General features: G+C 39.3%; 1 protein-coding gene across 1 annotated transcript in view; it reads left to right on the top strand.

Annotated features, from left to right (window-relative positions):
• Nucleotides 1-22,550, top strand: part of LOC129779318 (protein ABHD13) — a 41,944-nt gene extending 19,394 nt beyond the window's left edge. Inside the window, exon 3 of the mRNA XM_055786726.1 lies at nt 21,601-22,550. Coding sequence (XP_055642701.1) covers nt 21,601-21,709 — 109 coding nt within the window. The 3' untranslated portion in view covers nt 21,710-22,550. The remainder of the gene's footprint in view (nt 1-21,600) is intronic.
• The last annotated feature ends 332 nt before the right edge of the window (nt 22,551-22,882 follow it).

The following is a 22,882-nucleotide window of genomic DNA, read 5'->3' on the forward strand; positions in this document are numbered from 1 at the left end:
GATATATGAAAAGATTTATTTCAATTTTCACAAATAAAAACCAAGGTGTGTTCCCGCTCGAGAACGGATCGTTTGGTTTAAGCTGTCTGTTTTGTTGTGTTCATTTTCACCCAAGGAAAGTTTATACGGCGAGAAAAATTGGAAAAAAAATATTACAAAAAGTGATTTCCCATATGCTCTGGATATAGTATGAGGTGTTTCTAGTCCGATTAAAATTCACATTGGGTTGATCAAACACTCAGAAAGTAAAAATTATAAAAGAAAATTACTTTTTCCATTTAAAATATGTTTTCTCTATATTAAAGTAACATGTTTTTACTGATGAGAAAAATTGATAATTGTGTTCGGTTTTGTTAATTATCTTATATTACTTTGGTGAGCTTTTTTTATTTCATCCATACATAACACAGGAGGCATTTCGTCTAGGATCACAGAGGGCGGTTTTCATCATATCTTGTTCCACTTCGGTCTCTTTTATCTGATACGCACCATCGAACGACTGTTTACCATCCATCTGTCATCATCACTCGGTAAACACTGGTGGAGTGAATAAACGATACCCAACAACCAAACAAAACGGCCTTTCGCAGGGCCACCAAATCATTATCAAAGAGTTTAACGATGTAATTCTTCAAACATATCCAAAATCAACAGATAGCCTAACGGAATTCTACGTCAACTATGCCGTCGTGTCTCGGACTCAACCCTCCTGTGACTTTTTGTAGCTACAGTTTCCTTAGTCTCCTTAGTATTTTTTTAAGGCCCCATGTTCTTCCTATCATTTTAGAGCATGCCCAGAGAGCTGAGTTGGCCTTGTTGATTATTGAATATAAGTGCGCGTTCTAGTTTAGTTTAGCATATAAGATAACACCTAGATATTTCACTGAAGCACTGCTTTTTATTTCCTCTCCCCCAAGATGTAGAGAGTGCAGATGCAGTTTTTTTTGGTGAAAGAAATAATTGTTGTTTTTGAGGGATTTATGCGCAGACCTTCTGTGATACACTAAGATTGTGACGTTACAGATAATGTCCACGTGGACACGTTAAACAGATGTTTTTTTAATATACATTCAGATCTGTTCAAATAAATGAAATCTTTTCTGTATTTTCCGCCCATTTCGGGTACTCCATATTTATCAATTAAATGGTTATGTCGAATATATTTCCATATCATCGAACTTCTTCACTGAAATATGTGTTCTGCACGAAAGTCACATAAACATTGAGCGATCAAGCTTCCATTGGTAGTGGAGGATCTTTGTTTTCAACTTCTAAGCTACGTGATATTTTAACATAAACTGAACTCTGTGTTCTAAATCAGGTTCTACGTGAGCTTAAATTTGACATAGCGAACTGCCGATACATTTGTATCTGCAGAGCATATGTGGGATGTTGATAATATGATGAAATGCCCGGAATATCATTAGGATATTCCAAATAATTTAAGAAGGACTTAGCGAAACGAGTGCTATCCAAATTTTATAATACCAGCTCAAAAACAGAGTTCATGTGCAGAACTCTGTACTGAAAGAAACAGATTCAGTTCACATTTCCTGTTGGGTAGCACCCTCGTTACCAAATATTTCTTTTTAGCATCCATTCTGCGACGTTATCTGACGTTAGTGACACATTGATACAGCTGCATTAGGTATACTCAGCACCAAAGATGTTACAAATGAAATTTCCGTTAATAAGCACATGTTATTACGACATTTGTGTTTTTTTCAGAGGGGCTCCGGGATCCGAGATTAGATTACATATTCTGCACCACAGCCAAGAGGAAAACCCTATCAATACGCTTTATGGACTAAAACATTCAAAATATTGTTTTCTTTGTTCTAATTTTTGCCTTAATATATGAACTAGTATCTTGCAGTCAAAGTTAGTAAAGAAGTATGCCTAAATCCATTGGTTGTTTCTTCATTTGAATGCTTTCGATTAGCTTCAAATAAAACAACATTCAATTGCACTAAACAATTACAGTAGTCTTCAGAAAAACTCTTTTCGATAGACACCCGTTTCTCGGAGATAATCTGCAAGCGAATGATTTTATTGTCAAATAAGTTTCTTCAGATGTTTTTTTTTTCTCTATTATAGTGATTTTCAGCACATTTCGGCTGGTTCGTCACTTTTACTTCCATTTTTGGAAGAATGTCGGGAATTGAACTCGTGATCTCTGCGTGAGAGGTATGGATGTAAAATTCTTCAGATGTTATTTCATGCTTAATTGTAGAAATATTCGCTTGATTGTGCAATTTTACTGTTGTACTGTCCTTTGAAGTCACCAAAGGAATGTTTCTAATTTCAGTTTTTATTGTTGCTTTGGAAACAATCTCCACGTTAAAACCATTAGAAAAGCAGATATGTATTTGACGTTGATTCTCTCGAATGTTCTCGAAAAGCACTTCGAAGAAGTAGTAGTTTGGGCGGTTATCATAGTGGGATTATTAAAAAAAAATCATTAAATAGATTACCATACGCATTCGAACAAATGGGATGAAAAAGAACGAATTTTTGATTTTTGTTATTTTAACCCACCATTTCATACAATTAACAGAGCGTTTCCTGAAGCCAACGATTTCGCATATTTTCAAACTCTCAAATATATTGATAGGAAGTGATATAAGAAATACTACATAAATAGAATTTGAAACAAACTGAAGCGTCGTATGTGGTATGTGGACAGCCCCTAAGAAGCATTATCAAAGGCACCTTCGATGTCAAGAAACGCGCATAGTGCTGTTTCTTTTGACGAGAGAGATTTTTCAATTTTTGTTACAAGCGTGTGTAACGGATTTGACTGATTGGTAGGCAGACTGATATTTAGATAATGGGCATTTGAACATGAATACAGACTTTATGTATTCATATAATACTTTTTCCATAGTTTTTAGCAATATTGAAGATAAACTAATTGGTTAGAGGTGGAATTAGGTTTGATTCTCCATTTTGAATCAGGGCTGGAAAAATCCCATCTGCACCTGCAGGTTTGTTGGGCAGAAAAGGATCTCACCGCGTTCACTACTCTGGCCTTTGTGAAGACTAACCCAGCAACTATGTTAGCGACATCCTTTGCACTTTCAGGTCCTGTGAAGCGCCTTCGAGAGCATTTTGTGTCGCCATTATAGTCAGCATTTGTATCCGAGTGGACAGATGTAGATCCCGGGAAGTGTGTCTTCATCAGTATGTTTAGTACTTCTGAGGTAGTTTTTGCAAACGAACCGTCGTCCTATAAATTATATCTCAAAAACGAAAAAAATTGCATTTCTGATTGTTCCGTCCGAGAAACGCACGGAAGGGGAAAACGAATGATGTCGTAAGTACCACCCCTTCATTATTCGATACGAAGCGATTCTGCATAAAATTGCGCCCCGACCGTGTGGAGCGATCAGTCTTCAATCAACCATCACCAAGTGCAAAAGTGCAAGTCAACAGCAAGCAGCAAGATAAGAAGAAATATCCAACACATCATCGCAAGAATGCAGTAGCAGCAGGGCAGCAGAAGCAACCGTCGCAAGAGCGCGACAGCAGCAGCAGAGTTAATTGCAGTAGATTTATTTTGCCATCGATGAATTCATATCAGCGGTGGCATCATCAAGCAGCAGCAGTTAGCAATTTCAAGATTAACGACGCAATAATGTCTGAAGAGATAAAATGTGCATAATATAAATATATGAAGAAAACCATGTGTTCACTTTGCACTACTTAAACCCTTTTCTGAAGCAAATCCCAAAGAGTAAAGTTTTCAAGAGTAAGAGTTTTCCATGCACGGAGCGGAGCCATTGGGGCTCGCACCCGTCAAAAAGGTGTGAGGAACACGAAGGTTCCTTCCACACACTGGTTGTCTCCACGAGGGGAGCAACCGATCTAAATACAGTCCACCCCTAGTCCCCAGCAGACGGAACACTGATATCGAGATATGTTATGTAAAAAATCCTCAGCTTTCAAGTAAAAACATAAAAAAATATGGTGCCCCCTAGTCCAAAGCCATGAAAACAAAAAAAAAACAAATACAATCAATAATTACGAAAACAAAATCCATTGTTTTTGCAAGTTCAATATTTTGACGTAGGACTACGTCTTTCGTTTCTATACCGGAGTGTAAAATCAAAGCTTCGAAAACGAAAGCGTTACGCCGGAGACCGAGATTTTGAGTGTTAATAGCTCCTAAACAACCGAACGAAATGGTATGATAAACACTTCATTCGAAAAATAAAATGTTTACGCGTTATATACTTGTTACTTTTTGATCCAAAAACTGGTTTCAATAGCTTTACAATTGCTTTCAAAACAGACTATTGGAATTACCAATCGGTATATAAGCGAGCGCCGCTCGGAAATCCACTCAGTTATAATTGAACAGCGATTGGAACATGTTGTCGCTATTGTGGTGAAGCTAACTTCGTTTATCATGAAAGCGCTGATGAACGGTGTCACCAAGAGCCTGTTCGTGCACCTTGGGCCAGAAGGGAATCCATCAGGAGGAGAGTGTTGCCACAAACGGTTCCGCTTGAGACATCGGAGCAGCCACCACACACACATACACGCGCGAAACTATTTTCGTTTGGTTGCCATCCAGCATCGAGAAGATTCCGGATAGATGTCATCGTTGCTGAAAAATAATCTGCCAGTTCCCCTTGGAATTGCAAAATACATTCATGCGAAAGAGTTTATTTTAATGTTTTCTATCCATATAACACTGCAACCAAATACATTTGATTTTGTGATTTTTCAATCAAGTGCAATGAACAGGTGGTTATCGAGTGAGCATCAACCACTGGTGGGCTTCGAGTATCAAGGAGAATCTGGAAAGATGTTTTTGTTATCGTCAAGTGCAATTAGCAGGAAAGCCTCTGATGATTATTCTTCCCCATCAGTAGGATATTTTCGTATCCAATATTGGATACGCGTGCAACGGAAAATGTTTCGCATCGCGAAAATCATATAATTTTCAATCGATTATTGCTCAGTCGCTGAAAGTTTCAAACTCAGAGAGTTCATTCGCCTGTAGTTTGCCTTCCTAATTGCCATCGTAAACCACGCCTTCTCTCGATTCAATCACGGACAAAAAGCATACTTAAGGGATACTCTGGTGGTGACACAAATTCATTTTTCGTGAGGACATCGACAAGACAATATCGGACGAGCTGGACGGCGGGGGATCGAAGGAGTCATTACCTGGCCTGACCTGACCTGAAACGCATTCAGTTTGTTTGGAACTGTGAGGGAGCGCCGAAAAGCCGATCCATCAGAAGGAGAAGAGAAGGCGACCAAGAGAGTATCAGCATCGAAAAACATCGGAGACATCGGAGCAGCCGCCACACACACACACACATACACGCGCGGAACTACTTTCGTTTGGTTGTCATCCAGCGCCGAGAAGATTCCGGAAAAATGTTATCGTTGCTGAAAAATAATCTGCCAGTTCCCTCGGAATTGAAAATTACATTCAAGCGAAAGAGTTTATTATGTTTTTTTATCCATATAATACTGCGACCAAATACATTTGGTTTTGTGATTTTTCAATTAAGTGCGATCAACGTAAGACCACGTCTTTCGGCAATTTTTAGAGGTGCAATGAATCTTAAGAAGGAATTTTCGCTCTACGCGCACTGGCAAACGTTGTTTACTCAACAATTTCTCAGACGAGAAATGGGTGTTGTGAGAAAGGATGAGCGAACGTAAAAATTATGTAGACTGATTTGATGCAATAGATATTTTGTCTATTGGAAATGGAATACATATCAAAATACAAGTAATGTTTTGTGTATTATACAATTTTCGTGTGATTGCTTCTTTTGCTGAATATTGTGCCTTCAACGTAACGCTCTCGTTTTCGAAGTCTCCCGGATATTCATTTATTCATTCATTCAGAATTGATTCAGATGCAACTAAAAACAAATGATCACTAAATCAACGATAGTCCTACGTCACCCTTGCGGTTATACCACAGATATAACCCACTTCCTGTTTTTTTAACAAATGGCTATGCCGATCACTATATCGGTTCAGTGATTCAAAAGTTTTTCAAGAATTCTCAAAAAAAGTCATTTTTGGGAGAATGCTGAAACAAATAATTTTTCGGACCGCCCTAAAATGGAAATGGTTACCCTAACGGAAAAAAACACGTAACACGTAAGCAAAAAAAAATCAAAAGTCCATTTTTTAAAGAATTTTATTGAGTGAATGAAACCGAGAATAAAACCAAACAATTAAACATTCGAAGTTGATTTTTCGGACCACCCTAATGAAAAAATTAAAAAAATACATATTTTTTTTGTATTTTTTTGTTCTCTATCAGGAAAAAAACTATTTAGATAATTTTAATTTTTGGAAATTATCTCATAAATTTTGTCTAAATCCAGATGAATGATCTATTTGACAATTATTTATGATTATAATATTGAGTCGTGAGTTTTCAGTTGTTCACGCATTGTTCATCTTGGGAAACTCATTCCAACTGATGCGATACTACTAGACACACATAAAATACAATAAACAAGCTAAGTTACAAAAAAATCATTTTCTGTTTCTGAGAATATTTGCACCTAACGATGTGCAACTGGCAAGGATTATTAGATTCACCACCACCTTATCTCATCAATTTTAATTACTTTAGTTATTATGTACTCATCAAACAACATATTTCCATTTATCTGAAAAAGTAGATTTTTACTAATGCTACTTTGAATTGTCAAATAGGAATGGACTTTAATAGAATATATTTATCTTGTTGTGTGTTACTGTACTAACTTTTCATTTTTCAAAATATCAATATCCAACGCAGTATCGTAAAATTATCCACAGTTTAAATAGATTTCGTTTACTGTGTTTCATCTGAGTCAACTAAACTTTCAAGACCACTTTGCTCATCATACTTTTTTCGTTTTATGTGGAATAGTTCTATTTTTTTATGAATCGCTTATTCATACAGGCTCAGTTATATGAATTTCATGAAGCCAAGTTCTGAATCTATTTTTAATTCTAAAGTATATTTACAATTCACTTATTATATGGTTAATAGGATAGGGAATCGATTAAACGCAGACTACTTGATGTTAGTAGCGTGACATATTTGTATCATAGAGAGAAGGGGACATAAGGAGATTTGGACAATTTTGATGTTTACACACGGAGATCGACAGTTTTGAGGAAAAGGTAGATTTAGTCTAGCCGAGCGAACACATCCCGGCACAATGGTTTGTTTCCCTCGGGCCCGAAGAGAGTTTTCTAAATTCGATCTCACGCGACCAAACAACATGCTCAATGTCGTGATAACCTTGACCAAAAACGCAGAGATTGTTGCTGGTGAGATTGATACGAAATAACAGCGCGTCTAACGAACAGTGATTAGATATGAGTCGGGAGAAGTTGCGAATGAAGTCCCGACTGAAGTACAGACCTTCGAACCATGGTTTGAGGCTAACCTTGGGCATAATCGAGTTGAAGACGATTTGACGCTGATAAGAATTCTAATAAAACATCAAAATTGACGGCAATATCAGTGGCAGATACATCGTCTCTTTCAACAAGACGAATAAATGTTTGAAAGGTCATCAACTGATGTATCTGGTTGAAGGCAATCATAGTTTTAAGCATCGAGTTTCAGTTAAATCCCATAGTACAACAGGACACTTTTCTCGAGAAAGAAAATAAGAGCACAATTCTTCAAAAATACTAAGAATCCTCTCGATAGAAGGTCCAAGAGAAAGAAATCGCGTGAACCCTGCTCAAGGAAATTTAGCATCGTGTTCACCAACGAAATCAAACAAAAATCGCAAATCGGTCGAAAAAACGGTACTGTCCCGTTAAATACGGTACGTTTGGTCAGCCTAAAAATACGGGTCCCATATTTTGCAATAAAGAACAAAATTATCACTTTTCATGGAAATCTGAGGGCCACTATACCGGTTTGGCATGGAATTGCTGAATTTAGAAGTTGTGGCATTACAAATAAATACCACAGAAAAACTATCCGAATGGCTTCAATATGACTAGCCATTTTCTCATCCCGATGCTAGAGATGAAACCAACAATGTCACTGGCCGACCTTCAAACGGTACTTTCGAAAATTCGTTGTACGAAAAACACGTTCGAGCCCCATAGCTATCATTGCAGTGCCATGAGGCGGCTGTTCTTTCGTATTTTCCATCTTGAGGAGAGAATCCGGTGGGAAATAAACTGAGAAAATTTGACATTTGTGAATTTAATAAATAATAACATTTTCTCATTCCTCACCGTTGGTCCGCCTGTCAGACAGGATGCATACTTGGTATCTGCTTGGATGATGGAGGCCAAGAAATGTCTCGTGTGCTCGTCTTTGGAGAGAGGTTGATGTGTCGGTTAGCTTCTCACTTTGACATGAGTGAGGGAAAGCTTACGGTTAAACTTGTCACACACTCGGGGATCGCTGAGTTACATGGGACCGAGTCACGTCACTGGTTGGGGTGTGTGGTGTTTCCGTCGTCAGTCAAACATCTCAAAAGTCATTCCAGAAGCCCAGCATCGTCACCGCGGGCTAAGCCATCATTTAATAATCTATCTTTCTGTGTGCCGTTGGAATGTCACGCTTTGTTTCACATCCCACCGACAAAAATGCAAAGATGACATAGGTGCGCGTTTTTGGGAAATAAAATTCAGAAAGATTTTTCGGCTAAATTATAACAAGGCATTGAATGGACTATGATGGCTTTGTGAAATCCTTTACGAATTAATTGTAGCAAGGCACATATCCACAGTGATACACATCAATCGTCTTTGCACACATGCTGTAATGTGTTGGGTGCGGTATGCGTTGCTGTTGGTGACAATTTGGAGAGCTACCGACAAGAATGCGGTCTTAGTGCGGGGATCCATTATTTATTCATAGATGTGTGATCCGGCTCTAGCACCGGTTGAGAGCGAATTCTTTGGAGGGAAGAATATTTGCGCTTCTTGTGCTTAACGCGTTGGTAATGTTGGGGGAGAATGAGATGGGGTTGCACGAGTAACCATGTTATTATCATTAGATGCGTGAGATGTGGGAAGTCATTTTATTGGCGTACATGACTTCGTATTTCCCTGGTTTCTCATATGTAGCGGAGTCGAGACCAAAGTTCCTATGGAGATGCAAGTTCATTTGGTTACGTCAGCCACATAATTGATGCCTCTGGGTACAAATTGTGATAATATTGGAATACCTAGCGTCGTATTACTGCTTAAATTTGAATGCGAGCTCCAAAGCTTCCCTAATGCAGCTTCTAAGCGAGCGAAAAAAAAATTTCCATTTTGAATGGAAATTTACACTTTCTTGATTCAAACTAAATTGTAGCGATCACACAAGAACTGTTCAATCACAAAGAAAATAGTTCAAATAGTTTCACAGGAACATTTTCAGTTGATTTCAATATTCCGGACATATTCTTTAGGTTTAATTTAATGTTAGAAATTTTGACACAATCATCTGAACCTTCCTGATTATTTTCCAACTCGATAGGACTATTATCTTGAGCGTTTTTCTTTGCTTTTTCAACACTTTCCAATATATCGGTATCTGGCATCAGATCACAGCAAATCACATTTTGGTCCTTTTCGCACTAATCATTAAAGGACTTTTGATGGACTTCGATGAAACTTGGAAGCATTACTATTTCCCCATACATTTGTTCTGTCCATTTGTGTGCTTTCCCGAACAGAGCTGTCAACAACTAGCAACTTATGCAGCCGCTAGAATAGAAACAGCGAAGTAGGATAGCGAAAAGAGATTATTTGCGAAGTTGACTCCACCAATGCATAGTAAATAAGCTGTCGCTAACGTACAAGTATTGCATCTCCTCTGAGGAATATTCTCAGAATCTTTCTGTGTCCGAACCAACAAAGGTCCCTTATTCTGTTCGTTTGGTGTTTCATGTTTTCCTCGAGCTGTGAACGCTAGCGAATATTTCACTTGAAGTGTATCGCATTGCATTTCTATCGCTTCAACAGTATGCATATGGTAAACGCGTGTTTGATGCTTGTTGAATGGCGATGCACGGAAGATGCCTCTCGTAAAATACTCAGTGCAATGCGTGCATTGATATAAAGGAACAAATTGCGACATACGACATATGAATTAGTGTATTGTTCTCGTAAAGGCAAGAAAGAATCGTTGCTTCTTGAAATGATTCTACAAAACCACGTAAGCCATTAAACCTTTTCAGGGTCCCTGGAACCTTTTACTATAGAGTTGTTTATGAAATTTCGACGTATTCGCAAATATTATACGGAATGATAAACCAACAAATTTAAGAAAAAAATTGCATGGTCCTACGTCCTAAGCGGTCGTGTCTCGGATACAACCTTTCAAATTTTCTTTCGTTTGAATAGTGCTGATACCGTACTTTGTGCAATACTGAAATATTTTACAACTTCAGACGCCTTCCGCCCATACTTTTCGACCTGCTCGATGATGCCGTTGTGCAATGGTTAGTGTTTCAATCGTGCACTTGAAAGGTTTTTCGTGGTTTTCCATACTTGTAAACAAATCCCTTGACGACACGAACTCTTCGTCTTCACTTTCAAAAGCAATTGAAATAACAGTTAGAAACGCACAGAACAAGTACGCGAAAATCTATCGAGTTAGGGAGGTGAAAATCTATGGAAAAATGAATCAATGAATCAACCCATCGAGTATGGGAGGCATCGAGTTAGGAAGGTATCGAGCTATGGAGAGAATAATGCTTGTAAAAACAAAGGTGCCATGAAATTCATCGAGTTAGGGAAAACATCGAGTTACAGAACATCGAGTAAGGGAGAGTTGACTGTACTTCTACCAAAACTCCTCATTCAGCCATTCCATGTCAAACCGATATAGTAGTTCTCAGATTTTCGTAAAAAGTGGTACACCCAGGTTTTTGTTACGCGGGAGATACGTACCTCGTAAAAAACCGTGTTAATTGGAAAATCCGCGTAAAAAAACCATGTCACCATCTTTACGTAGAACGGAAGTAAAAAGTTGAGTGTTGCTCGCTTCTGAAAACCCGTATTTTTTTCCTGCAGTTTCGTTAGTTCGGTTTTCCTCACGAATGAGGTCATCTGCTGTTGCTAGAAGATTCCCTAGTAATTTGTACACTCTTCTGCCGATGCACGTGCAGTATCACTGTTGGACCGTCCAAAGCTAAGTAGACAGGGAAAGACATTCACGATTCGCTACCCGTTAAAACCCCGTCCTGTTGTACCACCCGGCGAGCTCCGCGTTACCCAATACCTAAGATCCACCTAAGAATCGTGATAAGGTGCGGTACTAAGCGCAAAACTCCGTTACAAGCCCTAAAGGGTTTGTCACATCAAATTGCATCATGGAAAAAACGCTGTAGAAATTTAATTTTTAGGAATTATATCTTCAGCTTTCGCTTATAATCAGATAAGAGTGTATAGATCACGTTGGCCATGCTTCACTGTCAATTTTTCGTAAATTTGGAAAAATGTCGTCGAACGAAAAAGAGCGTCGTGAATTAATCCTGTGCACTCATTTCGAGAATCCGGAGTTGTCACATCGGGACATCGGTAAGATGCTGGGAATCGTCCAATCCACGGTCAGCAGAGTACTAAAACGATACTTCGAGAACCTAACCATCGACCGGAAGGTGAAGAACGGCAAAAATGGATGCTCCGTCAGTGAAAAAGATCACAAGCGCGTAGTTAAACAGTTTAGACGTGATACGAGAAGTTCGGTCCGGGATGTCGCCAATAAGCTGAATTTGTCAAGTTCATTCGTCCAGCGGGCCAAGCAGCGGGAGGGCCTGCGTACATACAAGGTTCAGAAGGCTCCTAACTGCGACGAAAGGCAAAACATGGTGGGGCAGACGCGAACCCGGAAGCTGTACACCGAAATGCTGACGAAGCCGCATTGCCTGGTAATGGACGACGAAACGTACGTCGAAGCGGACTTTCGTCAGCTGCCGGGCCTGTTGTTCTTCTCCGCAGAGGACAAATTCAGCGTTCCGGAGGAGATTCGCAAGCAGAAACTATCTAAGTTTGCCAAAAAGTACTTGGTGTGGCAAGCGATCTGCTCTTGCGGAAAGCGGAGCGCCCCCTTCGTGATGACCGGCACGGTAAACGGGCAGGTTTACCTTAAGGAGTGCCTGCAGAAGCGCTTACTACCACTATTGAAGCAGCACGAGGGCCCGACCATCTTCTGGCCGGATCTCGCTTCGTGCCACTATTCAAAGGACGTGTTGGAGTGGTACGAAGCCAACGGGGTCACCTTCGTGCCAAAGGAAATGAACCCGCCCAACGCGCCGGAGCTTCGCCCAATAGAGAAATATTGGGCGATTATGAAGCAGGCCCTCCGGAAAAACCCAAAAGTTGTCAAATCGCAAGGATTGTTTCTTGCCTTTCCGAGAACAATACACTAATTGGTCATATGTCGCAATTTTTTTCTTTATATCAAGGCACGCATTGCACTGAGTATTTAACGAGAGACATCTTCCGTGCATCGCCATTCAACAAGCATCAAACACGCGTCTAACAGATGCATACAGTTGCAGCGATAAACTTCAAGTGAAATATTCACTAGCGTTCACAGCTTGAGGGGAAACATAAAACGCAAAACGAGCAGAATAAGCGACCTTTGTTGTTTCGGACACAGAAAGATTCTGAGAATTTTCCTCAGAGGAGATGCAATACTTCTACGCTAACGACAGCTTACTTACTTCGCAATAGTTCTGTTTTCACTATCCCCTTTTGTTGTTTTTATTCTTCTTCTTCTTGCAAATCGTTAAAATCCATCAAAAAACCGCGATAATTGGAAAATCCGCGTAAAAAACCTCGTAAAAAAAACCGCGCGAAAAAAACGCGTAGAAAAACCTGGGTGATGTTTCGTTCTTTATCGCAAACTATCCGTCTTGTTTTATTTATTTTTTTAGGGTGCCCATTTTGATTTCAGGGTGATCCGAAATATCGACTATTTTCCCTTTTTTTTCCGAAAATTACATTTTTCAAAAATTCATAACTTGTGAACTAGGATTCCAGAGGAGGGAGGGGTGTCAAACCACCATAGAAATATTTCTCGTACCCAAAAATCCTCACATCCCAAATTTGGTTCCGTTTGCGTGATTGATTCTCGAGTAATGCAGCCCCAAAAACAAAACAAACAAAACACCATAGAAACTTGTATTACCCTCTAAAACCTCCATATACCGAAATTGGTTCCATTTGCTTGATTAGTTCTTGAGTTATGCAGAAACTTATGCTTTATCTGTATTGTAGTTGAGTGGAATTTTGTGGAAGACGAACCATGCTTATGTTTTTTCTTCGTGCATAGCAGCATCGTCTCATAAGAGACATGTGACTTACGAGGTATGGCTTTTAAATAATGAGACTGGTTACGAAAAAGGGTTATATTTTAAAAATTACGGTACAACGATATGCTCCCCTTGGCTCCTCACACCTTTCCATACGTTTTTTTTTCCATTGTTCGAAGCAGTGCTGAAACTCTTCTTTTGTGATGGCGTTCAAAAGCCGCGTCACTTTTTCCTTCACCTCTTCTACGGACTGAAATCGGGTACCTTTCAACACGGATTTGATCTTGGGGAATAGAAAAAAGTGGCATGGGACTAGATCTGGCGAGTACGGGACATGTTCGAGCACTGGAATGCCCTTATCGGCTAAAAATTGCTTCACCGACAGCGCGTTATGGGCAGGTGCGTTAGGCCGAGGACATAGTAAACGCGATGCGGCGCGGGCGCGGGATCGATTGCGGGAAAGCTCTTTTGTTCACGACTGTGGAAATCAAATGCAAACCGCCCGGACCTACATAGTGAATGCGATGCAAACGCGATTTCAATGCGGCGAAACTGTGTGTGGAGAGTTTTGCCGCGAGTGAACGCAAGTGGTGGTTGCCAGACTATTTTCATGAATATCTTCACAATTGAACTCATTGAATGGAAATAAAGATTGAGTTGTTAAATTATTATTTTCGTTTTGTTCGATGAATTATATAACTTTATTCTAATTTACATAATGCATACAATGAAAACGTTACGTTAAGGCCTTTCCATTTACTATGTTCATAGATAAAAACGATCTCACAATTCAACTGTTTACAAAATGAAGACATGTTATCATATCTGGCATCTTTGTGCTGGGTTGTTTACATGTGGAAAGGAGTGGAATGAAACATCAAAAAACGCGCGATCTGATGCGATCAGTATGTCATAGCACGCGATGAGCTCCAATTCATAGCTCCGCATCGCATCGCACCGCCCGCGTTTACTATGTCCTCAGCCTTACTGTTCGTGTTTTTCGTCACACATGATTTCCGACGCGCACTACAAACCACGTTCCGTTCAAACCACTGCTGCTCGCAAACTACTATAGTGACAAAAACGTCTTTTAGTACGTTTATAGCAGACACTTCAAGTTACCAAACGTTACCAAAATTTTCCCCCCACCCCTCTAGGGCGCCCTCCAGGCGCGCAGTCTCATTATTTAATAGCCATACCTCGTATGTCAATTTTGAAAGGACGTAATAGGGAACTTTATTTCTGCTGAACAAGCCAAGGGTAAAAAACATCCTTGAGAAACAGGAACAATCCGATCCCGTTCTTGCTGATTCTCGATCTCGACCTTTGCCTGGACGTTTTTTTGGCCGGAACCAGCTATAACCAGTTTCTTTGTAGGTATTGTACGTACTGCTGTTTCATCCAAATTGAACATCTGTTCCGAAAACTTCAACACATTGACCAGCGCTTCTTCTTCGAAATACTCAGAGAATTCGTGAAACAGGCTCCTGATTTGTTGCTTGGAGATAGCTGCACGATGCTTTGACAATACGCTTGGCACCCGTTTCAATATTCCTGGATGCCGTTTAATGAACCCATTGATCAAATTACTAGCCGGTATCCCGTTTTTAAATGGATTGGAGCGAGCTGATTTTCTCACTTAATGTGCTACGCTTAACAGTAATTTCTTTTGACGTAGGATTACGTCTTTCGGGAACATATTGGGGTACAAATTGAAAATCGAAAATCGAGCACTTCGTGAAAATTGTCCAATTTCAAACGCTCATTGCTCAGTCATTTCATGATAGATTGATAAATTTTTCGCGTCAATCGATTTCGGCACTCCATAACCATTTTTTATATTGAAGAAAATAATATATGTCATGAAACTAACTATCGAACAATTGAAAAATCTCAACCCTTATCCTAACGGAAATACCCACATCTAATTGGTCGAAATTGACGACACATGCGGGAGTTCCTAACAGAGACATCAAAACGAAGCTGCCTGGGGGAAATCAACATTGCGAATACATGAAAGTAGGGGAAACTTTTGTTTCTACCGAGATGTGCTCCCTAACAGGGACATCAAAACCAAGGTGCCCAGGGGAAATCGGCATTGCAAATATATGTAAGTCGGGGGCACTTTTATATTGCAAGTAAGGTGAGTGACACGATTAATTCTAGCAAATAAAATTTTAATTTGGAACTTTAATGTTGGTTGTTTCGTAAAATTTAATATCCATGACCGATCCTGTGTTGTGAAAAATTTAGCACAAGTGTAAGTGTAAAATTGTATATGGTAGCAGTTGTGTTAAAAATGACTTGATCTATGAAACAATTTATTTCTATTTTCATAAATAAAAACCAGATCGTGTTCCCGCTCGAGAACGGGTCGTTTGGTTTAAGCTGTCTGTTTTGTTGTGTTTATTTTCATCCAAGTAAAGTTTATACGGCGAGAAAATTTGGAAAAGTGGAGAAATATTACAAAAAGTGATTTCCCATATGCTCTACATATTAGGTTCAGTTAGTCCAATTTAAATTCGCGTTGGGTTGAATAAACACTCAAAAAGTAAAAGTTGTAAAAGAAAATTACCTTCCTCATTTCAAATATGTTTTCTCTATATTAAAGTAACATGCTTTTACTGATGAGAAAAATTGATAATTGTGTACGGTATTGGTAATTATCTTATATTACAGTGCACAATGGTCCAGGAGATGTATTTAAGTGGAAATTAACATTTAGAGCTCGAAAGTTATTCTCTAGACAAAAAAAAATGTCATCGACCAAAATTGTCGATGAAATAAAAAATCTAACTTTCTTATCTTTATAGATAGAGGTAAACATAGTTCGACAATGTTGCAGTTCCAATTATTTGAAACATCTTTGTAGAACAAAGTTTTTTTCTATCTCTTGAAATAACCGATATAGCGCTTTTCGATTTTTTAGGGTCAGCATGAAAAAAACTGTTTTTTGTTCTAACTTTTAGATTTCAAGTTCTACATACAAAGTGTCTTCTTTTAAAGCTTACTAATACAAACATTTAGGGATACAGAACTTGTCAATATCTCAACTTCACTCAAAGTTATTGATATTTCTTCCCAAAAAATACGCTCTCTTCAATTGTTTGTCATTTTTTATGGGGCAAACATAAACAAAGTTTATTGACGGCATTGGAAAGAGCATATACATGATGTGTGATTTTCAACACTATGTTATTTTTTATGTTTGAGTAAATTAAAATTAAAATCATGAGTTTTTGGGTAAAAGACATCAATAACTTCAAGTAGGATTAAGATATTGACAAGTTTTGCATCGCAAAATGTTGGAATTGATGAGCTCTAAAAGGTAAACGAAAACAGTTTTGATGTAGAATTTGAAATCTTAAAATGAATGCAAAAATCCCTTTGGTCAAAGTGCTGTCGAGCTCTAAATGCTAATTTCCACTGAAATGCATCTCCTGGACCATTGTGCATTGGTGAGTTTTGTTTTTCTTTATTTCATCCATACATAACATAGGAGGCATCTCGTCTAGGGTCACAGAGGGTGGTTTTCATCACCACTTCAGTATCTTTTATCTGATACGCACCATCCAACGACTGTTTACCATCTTTCTATCATCATCACGCGGCAAACACTGGTGGAGTTAACAAACAATATCTAACAACCAAACCAAACGGCCACCAAAACATTATCAAAGAGTTTAACGATGAAATTCTTCAAACATATCCAAAATCAACAGACAGCCTAACGGAATCCTACGTCAACTATGCGGTCGTGTCTCGTACACAACCCTCATGTGAGTTTTTTTGGTCACGGGGAATCCAGCTTTTGTTTCGGCTAACAGTCATTCAACTATTCGTCCTTCTGTGACATCGAAAACGGTCGCTTTTCCAGGACGTGGTCTGGAATACTTTCCCAAGACTTTCTCGCGCAGTGTTGAATACGGAATTCCGTGCTTTCGGAAGGGAAATCCGGTTCTCGCCATTTTCACAGCGTCTGCTATTTTCAACCTATCCTATTGCATGTGTTTCTGACCGGCGTTTGTTTTACTCATCGCAATATAGCAAATGAAATCTGTTGGGTGGAATAAAAACAAGTAGAAATATGGGTGTCCTTGTTTATTTTGGTTATAGCTGATTGAATTTGCAATGAAAAGATGTGAAAAAAAAAAACTATTAAATCAATGCAGCATACCTGTATCGTTCAGTATATATTACTTTCCTGAGATTTTCAATCGTTTATACTTTGTAAATTGATAACAACTGTGGACAATGTTCTTAGCCACTTTTCTAAGGGAAACAACCAAAATGGCGGATGACAGGTCGACGAACGATATTAGCTGAAATGTATATCGCTAATAGTACTTTGTTGCCAATTTTTCAAATAATTATAGTTTTACAAGTATACATAATTTATCAGAAGAAATAAGATAGCTAGTGTGAAAAACAGTATTTTATGTAAAGTGGGTGGAATTATGCACTGGCTGATATAAGGGAGCTACACGGTATATAGATGATAAGTCTTCGTGGAAATAACAAAAAAGTATAGGCAAATAGTAAAAATAAGTAAGTATTGTAAATATCAATACTACAGGACTCCGGCTCTGCTAATCTGGTAGAGTAATTACCCTCCCAAGCTCGATTGTCGTCACCAGACGGTGACACTATATAATTTCCATCGCGTATATAAACAACTCAGACTATGTAACGTACACCAATCAGGAGCCGAGTTGCGAGTGGTTTGACAGAAAAAGGGATCCGGCCCGCTATTGTCATGTCTCGTTCCAGGCTTTTCGTTCTTGATTTTCTATTTATTTCAACACCGTCTTCTATTAGTACAGACTGAATTATTTACTTATAAACTAGATGTAATTGTTAATTCTATTTTTAAATGCGTTCTTTGTCAAGTTGAAATCGAAAACATCACATACAACATTGAACAGACGAATACATGAATCTAGCGGGTTGTTGTAGCCGTAGTTTGTCCTATGGAATGGAACCGATAGTAGAGATGAATTCCTCGAGCGTCGAATGGGAATATTTAGAGACACCTGAGCTAGAAGCTCAGGGCAGTCGATGTTTCCTTGAAGTACATCAAAAATGAACAATCTTTGTATCGTTGTACGCCTGACAGATAGTGTATCCAGTCCTATGAGCTTGCATCGGTCGGCATAAGGGGGGAGATTCAGTGGGTCGTTCCATGGTAGCTGTCTTAGTGCAAAACGGATAAACTTTTTCTGCACCCGTTCAATCCTCAGGTTGTGAACTACGTAGAAGGGGGACCAGACAGGAGCAGCGTACTCAAGAATGCTACGGACCAACGAACAGTACATGATTTTCAGAACATGGATATCACTGAACTCGTACGCGTGGCGGCGTATGAAACCCAGAACTGAGAAAGCTTTGGCAGTCATAATGCCTACATGGTCATTGAATCTTAGTTTTGAGTCTATCGTGACTCCAAGATCGCAGATTGCCGTTGTGCGATCCAATATCGTCAATTCCATTTTATATTGGAAGACTGGGGCTTTTAGAGCGACCGAAAGATATAGTCTTACATTTCCCTTCATTGACTCGCATCCCATTATCACAGCACCACTCTAGCATTGAGTTAATGTCTTCTTGAAGAACTACGCAGTCCAAAGGAGATGAAATCACCCGGTATATTTTAAGATCATCGGCAAAAGAGAGCTTGAGCGATGAAAGCAGTGAGTACAAATCGTTCATGAATATGTTGAACAGCAGTGGACCCAGAACACTTCCTTGTGGTACCCCTGACGTGATATAAAAGCTGCGGGATTTAGCTGCATTGACGACGACATGTGCTGTGCGACCACAAAGGTATGATGAAATCCACTCCGTTATCCAGTCAGGGAAGCCCATACATTTCATTTTCTCCGTTACTAGGAAGTGTGGGACTGTGTCAAAAGCTTTCGCGAAGTCGACATACACCGCATCAACTTGACGTCTCTCTTCTATCTCGCGTGATAGTGCGGTGACGTAGCACATTAAATTTGATGTGGTTGAACGGTGCCTCATAAACCCATGTTGTCCATTGAAGATTATTGGAGACGCCACGTTGTATAAAACCTTGTGCATTAGTCGTTCAAATACCTTGCTTAGGCAGCACAGCATAGATATACCACGATAATTTGTCACCTGATTGCAGTTTCCCGATTTGTGAATAGGAACAACGAAAGCAGTTTTCCATGCTATTGGAAATGTTTTCTCCTGAAGCGATTTGTTGAAGAGGCGAGCAATAGGGTTCGCAAGTTCAGTGGAGCATTTTTGAAGTAACAGGGATGGTATGCCATCTGTACCACATCCCTTCTTGATGTCAAGATCGTCCAAGGCGTTTGCAACATCATCAACCGAAAAGCGAATGACGGGTAGATTGATGGTGTGAGACTGAATATGAGCAAAACTGTCACGTTTCGATACTGGATATGCTACACTGAACACACTCTCAAAGAATGAGGCAAACAGGTTAGCAGCGTCTGTGTCCGTGTTGGCCTGGACATTTTCGAAGATAACATTGCGTGGGATGCGAGTTGAATTTTGCCGACTCTTTACGAAGTCCCAAAAGCACGATGGGTTTTGCTTAACACTGGCCTGGATCTTGGACAGATAGTTATCGTAGGTGGATTTTAATACCGACTTGTAATGAGCTTCAATATCACGGAGATTTACGCGGTTGATCTCGGTTTTTGTTCGGAAGAAACGGTGACGGGCCTTTCTTAGGACGTTACGGAGATGCCGAAGTTCTGAGGTCCACCAGGGTTTGTTGGAGTTGTGAATTGCTCGTCTTTTGCGTGGGACATTGTCATCAAGTACTGAGAAAAGCTTGTCGTAAAATTTAGAAACTAATCTGTCCAAAGATCCGGTTTGCAATAAAATGTCCCAGTCAATGTCATCCAATACCACTTTAAGCCGCCCAAAATCGCAACAGCGAAAGTCAAAACGAAGTTCGCTATCTAACGTTCTTTGTTCCACAAGAACATCACTTCTCTCATCGAAAAGCACGACCACAGGTACATGATGAGTGTCGACCGGCAGTAGAGGTGCAGTCGGCTCTATAATATCGAGCTGCTCAGGGTGACTTACGAATATGAGGTCAAGAAGTCTACCGTTCACATTCGAATAGCGATGAAACTGCTGTAATCCGATGGTAAACATAGTTTCAATAAGAACCTGCTCGTGCTCAGTAGAAACATTCGAGGGAATAAGTCCGTTTATATCATCATCCAATTGCCACTGTAAATGTGGGAGGTTGAAGTCACCTAAAGAGACAATGATGTCCACTGCAGAAGCACGGTCGGCGATTTGTTGAACTGCACTGGCATGTGCAGAAAAAGAGTCAACACTTGAGTTAGGCGGAAGGTAGACAGCGACGAGATAGATGCATCGACATTTCAATCTTATACAAACTGCTACCTGCTCAAGGTTTTCACAATTTGACAATATAACGACTCCACTGTTGAGGTGAGATTTGACTGCAATCAATACACCTCCGCCACGAGAGTGTTGACTGGATTGGGCGCTACGATCACAACGGTAAATTTTATATTCGGGTGATATTTCGGCATTATCGATATCTGCACGAAGCCATGTTTCCGTGAAGACAAGCACTTCATAGTCACAACTAGAAAGCAGCAATCGCAGGGGGATATGATACAGGGGGAATTCATTCGAATACAGAATTCAATGATACAGGGGGAATTCATTCGAATAGTCATACCAAAAATTGAAAAAGCACCAAAGTTGTGCAAATTTTTATAACTAATTGAGAAAACTAAAACTAACTTCTGCGATATGATGTGGTCGTCAGAAATTGGATCGTAAAAAGAAAATGTTTACTGTGACATGGTTTAGAAGGAAATCCCCAACCCAAGTACAATTGATTTGCTATTTTCCGGGCAATTGCCGCTGAGCCTAACCGCATTATGCCATTATTCGTGGCTATTAATTCCACTGTATTATGATTAATACGAAAAAATTTACTTTTCAAAAAGAAAACCAAAACCTAACGAGCCTTCGCTGTCGTCTAATATGATCTCCTCGCGAGATGATTAATTGTTGGAAATAATTATTTTCCTCCCCCAAGATCCTACCAATTACTAGGGTGCGACGAGATGGATGGCAGAGTGCGCAGAGTGCCTCTTTTGCTTGTTTTTCAAGTCGGAAATGAGGAAAATGTTCGCTCTCGTCGTTACAACAAACACAGCATCTCCCAACGTTTGCTTCTCCGTGGGAATGGTAGCCCATTTTCATCCTCATTTAAATATGAATGATGTGTCTTGATTATTCTAACCATTTAAAAGTGTCCCTCTCGTTCTTCTTCTCGCTCTCGTTTCAGCTACTACCAAGGAATAGCGCAATTTCTAACTCAATGTAAGGAATCCAGAGGGCCTCTGCAGACACCACCTGTTAGTCAGAACGTATGGCCCCAAATCGAGGAAGTGTAGAATCTGTGAGATGGGACTCGAGTGAGCCAAGTGTGTGAGTGAGGTGTGATAAAGGGTGCGAGAAAATGTGGAACAGAAATGCCTGCCTAAATGTATGAGTATAGAAGCATCCCGCCAGCAAAATATAAGCGAAATATTTAACAACAGAACAACAATAATAATAACAAGCAGTTGAAAATTTTAGGCATTAGTATAATAATGACATTAAGATAATAAATTAGCGTAGAATTATTTTACGCTCTCAATCATTCTTTCAATTATCAAATCCACAATTGCAAGAGCTCACCTTGCAGAAAATGGAATGAAGGTATGTACCTATTGCTTTTCTTTGGCGTGTGCCCCGGACCGAAAGCAAAATGAATCAGAGAAAAACAATAAAACGGAAGAATAACGACTGCAAATAAAACATACCTTCGCATAAACAATGGGAAGAAAAGAAAATTACATAAATTTTTTATGATTTCTCTGAATGGGTGGCATTGCTCGGCAGCACAGGTATGAACATGGTCAAAGTTCAAGCAGCCAGAACCGGCATCGTGCTGCGAAAATTCGGAATTATACCAATAAAAAACAATGCTGAGCATCGATTAGATAAATTATTGATGAGTATCATCGGTGAGACAAGAAGGTTTATGTTTTCAGGTATTTTACCAGAGATGCTAATAGGTGGAGCAGATGATTTGTTGTTCCATTTTATCCGTGTAATTTCGAACGACAGCATAACTTCTTGAATGCGTTTATGTTTTCAATAAAAAAAGAACTTTCGTAATTGAAACGAGGTTGAGGGTTTACAGTGACTATTTAATCTGTTTCGTTGATAAGACTGTTCCAAAAGGTGGCAGAATTTATCTATGACATTCTCTAAGGTCAGAGAGTCAGCTGTATCATATACAGTGATATGCATAAAAAGCTGTTTAAAAACTTTTCCTTAATTTCTGGACTATTTTATCAAAAAGTGCTACCGTAATTTTATAGAATTGTATATTAACTATTACTCTTTCAAATAATAAACAAGTTTTGCCTTTTTTGTTAGATTTTGTTTACTCCCTTACATGACTTCTTTAATGTGTGCAAATATGCGTTGACAAAAATAAAAGCCCATCTCCAATGTTGTATTCGGCATTAGCTAAAAAAATACATATCTGTACTGGTTGGTGGTACAATTGACGAATC

Source organism: Toxorhynchites rutilus, chromosome 3 (genome assembly GCF_029784135.1).
Source record: "Toxorhynchites rutilus septentrionalis strain SRP chromosome 3, ASM2978413v1, whole genome shotgun sequence".
Lineage (NCBI taxonomy): Eukaryota > Metazoa > Arthropoda > Insecta > Diptera > Culicidae > Toxorhynchites > Toxorhynchites rutilus.